Source organism: Monodon monoceros, unplaced genomic scaffold, assembly GCF_005190385.1.
Source record: "Monodon monoceros isolate NGI ecotype Baffin Bay Population unplaced genomic scaffold, NGI_Narwhal_1 Super_Scaffold_2, whole genome shotgun sequence".
Classification (NCBI taxonomy): domain Eukaryota; kingdom Metazoa; phylum Chordata; class Mammalia; order Artiodactyla; family Monodontidae; genus Monodon; species Monodon monoceros.
This window is the reverse complement of record NW_021703776.1, coordinates 48,233,693-48,241,023: the sequence shown is the minus strand read 5'-3', so window position 1 is coordinate 48,241,023 and position 7,331 is coordinate 48,233,693. Positions and strand designations below refer to the sequence as shown.

General features: G+C 38.1%; 1 protein-coding gene across 1 annotated transcript; it reads right to left on the bottom strand.

Moving 5' to 3' along the window:
- Positions 1–1,942: 1,942 nt before the first annotated feature.
- On the bottom strand, positions 1,943–6,682 carry TFPI2 (tissue factor pathway inhibitor 2). Its single transcript, XM_029233817.1, has 5 exons — positions 6,360–6,682; positions 5,894–6,076; positions 4,475–4,654; positions 3,107–3,277; positions 1,943–2,779 (listed from the first exon to the last, which is right to left on the bottom strand). The coding sequence occupies exons 1-5, from the start codon at positions 6,643–6,645 to the stop codon at positions 2,697–2,699; spliced, it is 903 nt and encodes a 300-aa protein (XP_029089650.1). The 5' UTR covers positions 6,646–6,682; the 3' UTR covers positions 1,943–2,696.
- Between the last annotated feature and the right edge of the window lie 649 nt (positions 6,683–7,331).

Sequence of the window (7,331 nt, the reverse complement as noted above, 5' to 3'; positions counted from 1 at the left end):
TCCTTCTGCTATAGTCATTCTCAGAAACCACCAAAAGCAGTCATAAATACAGGCCTTATTCAACTGAAAACCTTTTAATGACAGGCTTTTTGTTGTTGTTACATCTCATACTCTATAAAAGCACTGTCTCCTCTTTTTCCTCCTTTTAAAAATTGTTTTGGTTTGTTGGAGAAACTAGGATATTTGTCCTGTAGAATGTCCAATATTATGTATTTGGCTGATTGACTTTCCCTGGTTTCTTCCAACTTGCTCCTTTACCCACCAAGAGTACCTTACAATCTGGCAATATGATAGTAAGCTCTAGAGACTGGCCTAACTTCAGGTTTAATTTTTTCTCTCTTTCTTTCTGAAAGATTACTTCATCAGAAAGGGTGTACACTTCTTATTGCATCACATCCAGAAGTGAATAATGTCTGTTGGCACACTTTTAGTAATGTTAAAATTATCCATGGGTTCAGAGACATTAGTCTGATTTCTCCATGATACTGTTCACCATCAACCTTTCATGCCATGGTTTCAGCATCCACAGATGATCATTACCTAGATGCATACTTCATTAGGGGTATCTTCTAACATTTTATTGCATGTATTAGGTGGGATTCTTCTATGAGTAACTTTCTCTCGTACACTATTTAGTTGTTAAGACTAAATAAAAAAGGATAAGTACTTTAGTATTTTTCTAATTCATCAGTTTTCAGAGTAATGAGATAATGCCCTAGCAACCTCTAAGTGTCACCAAGGAGGTGTATGTGTAATTATTAACTCATGTTATATTCATATTCGTATACTTATATATTTGTGGTCATTTTTTGTTTTGATGCTCATATTGCCTCATTTTAGGTCAGTGGAAGTCCCCTAATGTTACTCTTCTGTTTTTGTGACGTGATTCATTAGTCTTTTTTTTTTTTTTAATTCATTAGTCTTTGATAGTTTCCTTGCTTTACAGTATAAGATGGCCCAGGTTCATCTTACACATTTCCTGTCCCAGACCTAGACTCAGCAAGCTCTGGTTTCTTTTAGTGACCATAATCTGGACAGTAGGTGTACTTACTCCTACTGGATTGTCAAAAGACTTTTCAATGAAAGGGTGGCAAATACATTTTTATAAAATATATAATATAGTATTCTATGTATGATAGGCTCAAAATAACAATATTACTAATCAGACTAAAAAATGTATTATTAGATATCTTCAGAATTTATTTGACTCTTAGATTATATCCTCCAAAAGATACAGAGTCAAAATACTAGTTTTGAAAGTCACTGAAAATAATTATATACCCTTTTTGTAGTTATGCCATTATTTGATATTCATTTAGGTTCAATTGTTTTGTCTTGTTTCCAGTTTTAGAAGGAATGCTTTTTATTCTTTTTGATTTAATTTTGTTTTTTAATTACACAAAATATTTACATGATCCAGGATCAAAATTATAGTAAGGTACATTCACATAAATTTCACTTCCATACCTGTCCAATCCTTTGTCTCCTACCTCATCTTATAGGTAAACATTTTTAATATCTTTGTATCTTCTGTGATTTGTGTGTGTGTGTGTGTGTGTATTTATTCATATTGTTCTAGACCGTGTTTTTCTTTAATGTATCCTGAGGATCAGATGATATCCACATATTGATAATTTGCTGATTTTTCATCCATAATTTCTTCAACGAACCCCCTATTGATGAGTATCTGGTTTGTTTCCAGTTTTCAGTTATTCCAAATAATATATCAACTATGGCATATAGCATTTTGGGGTTTTTTTTTGTCACAATACCTTTGGGATAGATTTTTAAAGGAGGGATTGCTCAAGAAAAGGGCAAATGTACTTATAATTTGGCCATATCAGGGGCATACTTTTAAACATTAATCTTGCCAAGAAAATGTAGGAATTTTAAAAACTCTTGTTGTTACAGAGAAAGAAAAAAACTGTTTAAAATGGGATGATCATATTTATCAGGAATATTTTATTAGTGGAATTTAAATTATTAAATTTATGCATTGTCTCTGGTATAGTATAAATAAGCACCTTGAACAGTACAAAAATTTTAACGCTGAGTGGGGATGGATGGATAGATGAAGAGAGAGAGAGACAGAGAATCCCCCCACCCCGACCCGAGGAGTGCATTTCTGGTTGTAATTACTTTACTAGCTTTTTAATTCAGTCAAAAAAGTTACTTTATTTTATTATCTTTTAAATGACACTGTAGAAATAGAAGTAAGTTAGCAGTGTCTACATAGTAGCATTTGTAACATTTTTTGAAGTGTTGGTAAGTCTGCAAGTTTGTCTCCTTGGCCCCAAAATATAATCTGACTTTTAAATGCAAAATTAAATATATTTGCTGGTCCTTTTTATAATCCTATGTGTTAAAAGAATATGATTATATTGTCTTATATTTTTCAGTTACTATCATCTTCTGAAATCAGGGAGAGCAACCCCAAGAACTGGGTGAGTCATATTTGCTTTTATATCTTATGCACAGCAAGAATTTAACCTCATAAAAAAATAGTTGAACATTAAATTTAAAATAATAGATTCGCATTTGAATAGCAGCTAGTTATGTATAAAAATACACAAATTTAAAAATATAAGAACTGGTGAATAAATCACTAATGATTCGCTTACTTGTGTTACCATATTATCCTTCAGATATAATCATAAAGGCATTCACAAGATGACATACGGGGAAAAAAAAAGGGGTTAAAATTGCTTCTTCTTAATTTTCAGTCTTCTACTTGCAAAGAGAAGCTTTGGCATCTTCTTGTTCTTTCCCTTTTTCAAGGCTAAGGTCAACAAAATAAAAACAAACATCGTATTACCCAGTCTGTAGGCTCGCTATAAATCACCACTTACGACATGCTTACAAACTCACCTCATTTTAATTTTAATGATTATAAAGTCAGTTTTACTCACTATCCACTTAGTCAATAACACTCTACCCAGCCAGTATAAGCATTTTGACAAAACTGACCAGTACTAAAGTGCTATCTATGTAGAAGTAGTCTAGAAATGGCAATATGTTATTAGTAAAATGGATACATCAAAATATAATTTTGCTTATGAGTTATTTATAGTTAGTTTAAAAACTGAATAAGAAAAAAATCCACTACCTTTTACACAAACGCGTTTGCAGTCCTTCACGTTAACAAAGTTATTGTTATTCCCTCCACAGCCAGTATAGGTGAAGGCCTCACAGGCTTTGTGTCTTGGATTAAAATAATAGCGAGTTGCATTAGCAGAGCATAGTCCCTCATCTTTTGGACTATAGCAAAATGATGGACCTTAATGAAAAAGAAAATAAAATTTAAAATGCAGTAATAGCATATTTACTAAACTGTGCTGATTACTGAAGTAACTGAAGAAAATCTAATCCCATAGAAGCTTCGTTCTGAATCCAAAATATACTACGCCATTTAAAAAGTGTGCCTTGAATTTCAAAACAGCTTACATGCCATATTTTGTTAACTCTAAATTTTTTATAAAGTGGACAGAATATCAAGCTATATCCTTGTATCGTTTGAATGTGTAAAGAAATTAAACCTGAAAAACAGATATGGCCAGGTAAAAATGGGCTACATTTCATGGGAAAATATGTGACATGCTTTGGTAAACTCTCTTGTGTTGGTAGTTTTATTTTAAATGTTTTTATCAGCTCTCCTTCCATTATTAATCAAGAATACATGTATCTAATTCCCAGGTAGCCACTGGAACACTTACATTTACATAAACAATTCAAAAGAACGCCAGCAACAACCATCTCCTCATTAATTCAAGATTTTGCATATTCAACACTGTATAGCTACAGAGCTTTATCAAAGTCTCTGCCAAAGCAAGATTTCCTTGTTTGTTGAACTTATTTATCTCTGTGTACGTGTCTCTGCTGTGCCTACGGAAAATGCCTGTACAAACGTTACATACTACCCAAGTAACCCATGATTTTAGGGATTGTGTGGGGGGAATGTAGGTAAGCAATGGGGAAGAGAGAAAAGAGGGATAGAGATCAATTTGTGCTACAATTTGTAACTACTAAAGAACACAGAAATCTAACCAAAAACTTTAGAAATTTTCAGGTTTCACCATGAAGTCTTTCTATCACACTATCTCATATATACAACTGATTTCATACAAACCTGAGGTCATGTCATTAATGAAGATTGTAATTTTTTACGTGTAAATTATGTAGATGAGAAATAGTTCTAAAGAAACAATGCAGAAGAGGAAGCAAAACTTGAATCATAGCTTTGTCACTTTCCAGCCCTGAGAACTTGGCAAGTTGTTAACTTCTAGCTTGCACTCTAATATGTAGAACAGGGGATAATAATACTCCCTCACAGGGCAGTAGTGTGAAGATTGATATCATATTATATGTGAAATCACCAGAACGCAAACCATGTTCATTCCACATCAAATTGTTAACTTTTTCACCCTAAAGCCTTAATAAAGAAATGAAATAGAAACACTGTAAAAAGAATATTTACCTTTCTTTGGTGCACAGAAGCCCATACAAGTAGCTTCATCCGGGAACCGGTTCTCACTGCTGTGACACCCGCCAGATATGAATTTTTCACATGCCATGGAACTTAGATTGAAGAAATACACTTCTCTGAGCTCCCCACACTGCCTCTTACTGACTTCCAACCGGCAAATCTTGGGAACTTCTAGGACAAGAAGAGCATAAAACAATGTTAGTAAAAATTTAACCTTCTTAGTATTACTTTCAAAACTTTACTGTATTTTCAGAAACAACTGGTGGTGGCCAGGGGTGGAGTGGGGGAAGGCATCATATTTAGTGCTGGGCTAGTAAACCCCCAAAAGACTGCCCACTAGTCCAGTTACAGTGAGACCTTGTATCCCTGGGCCCAGAATCCACAGATTCAACCAACCCCAGACAGAGAATATTCAGGAAAAAAAATTCCAGAAAGTTCAAAAAAAAAAAAAGCGAAACTTAAATTTGTCCTATGGTGGCAACTATATGCCTAGCATTTATGTTGTATTAGGCATTATAAGAAATCTAGAGATGATTTAAAGTATAAGGGAGGATGTGCATAGGTTATAGACAAACGCTGTGGATTTTGGTATGGGTGGGGTGGGGTCCTGGAACCAATCCCCACAGACACTGAGAGGCAACTGGATTCGGCTTTTTTTTTTTTTTTTTTTTTAACAGTGTCTCCAGACTTGGCTCAGCTATGATAAATTTTCAACTTCAGTGGAAAGACTATTTTCTCAGAGTATTCTGATTGTTTCTACATACGAAGTTAATCAGACTTATTCATAGGAATACACATTTTTCCCTGGCTCAATTCCTTGAATAGCAGAGCCCCAGGTTCTGTTACAGGCCTTAACAGAGATAATAAACATAATTAAAATAAAATCGAAAACAGCATCGTGAATCTCCACTATATCTCTATACTAATCTAAGACCTGATGGGGTATCGGGGACAAAAATAAGGTTATAATTAGCTAAATCACACTTTAATAACAAAATCCACTAAAAGTATTTCAGATTGATAGATAGTGGACACGAGAAAATGCTGTTCTCAAGGAGGCATAAAAACCATAGGTTTAGAACTATAATAAATACAGACAAGCCCTTATGTTGCACCTAATACATTATACTCTTGCAGTGTTATGTCTTACTGGTGAAATCTTTTCCTGAGTCTGCACACGCAGTGAATTATGATAAATGCCAGTTAGGAGAGAGGAGATGTCTTAGGCGTTGTAAACTTTGTGATCACTTGTGGTAAACTGAAAAGCATTAAAAGCCTTACTTAATATTTGAGAAAATTCAGGCTAAAACTTACTGTAGAAGATGGGATCTGGAAAATAAGCTAAGTTACTACTAGCCCTTCAGTGCAAGGAGCAGCACAAGAGTCTTGAGCGTGCGTGCGAGCACTTACTCTGTATCCTCCAGCAAGCTTCATCGCAGGCCTCCCAAGTTTCGAAATTGTTGGCATTGCCCTCGCAGCCCCCATACATGAACTCGCGGCAGCTCTGCGTATACCTGTCATAGTAGTAACTGGGGATCCGGGCCCGGCAGGGCCCTTCGTCCGGGGGCAGGAGGCAGATCTCCGCGTTATTTCCTACAGGAGGGGCAGAAGGAGAGCCAGAGAGTGAGAGAAGGAGGTCAGCCACATCTCCGCGGAGGGAGAGGCTTCCCGGGGAGTTCTGTCCCGGCAGCTTCCCAGCACAGCAGAAGGGCATCTGCAGAGAAAGACAGTGCAAACTTGGGTGCAAGTGCCCCGTTGCATGGTTGGTGCACGGCAGGGAGCGGGGAAAGCGGGGCACAGAGAGCGAGTGCAGGGGTCCGCGGAGCCCTCGCCGCCAGGCCGGGGCGATAAGGGGGTCCCCTGGGCAGGGAGATACCTGGCGGCGCTTGAGGAGCATCTCCCAGCGCAGTTCCCACCAGGAGCAGCGGCAGAAGCACCAGCCGGAGGGGGTGAACAGAGTACATGGTGTCTGGATTCAAGCCGCCCGTGGGGTGAGGCGTCCCCAGAATGTGCCAGCGGGAGGAAGGTGCACAGCGTCCAACCTCGAGGCAGTCTGAGTTCCAGCGTGGTGGGTGCCGCTGCTTTATGTGGGGTGAGCGTCCTTCTGACCCGGGACAGGGCGGAGCGTGCCTTTGCGGAGCCTGGAGGGGAGACTGATTCATGCCCTGAGAGCTCTGACCCTGCCGCCCCCTGGGCGTTGGAGAGTGTGGGCGGGGGAGAGGAATTCCCCACCAAGTTGAACCTGCCTCCCAAACTTTCTCCAGTGGCCGAGCGGGGATGACCAGATGGGGCACTGTGTCAGAGATGGGAAGTCCACAGGCTAGAGGGAAATGACCTGGGTGTGATTGCACAAGGTTCCAACTTGCAGCATCACGCTGAAGCTTGAATCCACACTTCGAAAGCACAAAGTCCACGTCTTTGAAGGGCAGAAAGTGTGAAATTCACAGGGCCAAGGGGAGCTGGGCTCATTGCATTAGACCCTTTAATAGAAATTTAAGTATATGTATTTCTTTACATTTATACATAGATATACACATTCATATTTCAATCGAGCTCTAATTTACATTTCATAAAAGACTCATAATATTACAGTTGGATCAGTTTTGACTATATATACCCTTGTAATCACCACTCCAATCAAGAATTAAACATTTCCATCACCCCAGAACATTCTCTCATGCCCTTTCCCAGTCAATCCTTCCAACCCCAGGCCAGGGGCAACCATTCTGAGCACCACAGATTGGTTTCACCTGTTGTAAATCTCATGCAAATGGAATCATAAGATATTTACTGTTTTGTACTTCTTTTACTCCGCTACTGTTTTTAAGACACACACGCTATTGTAGAG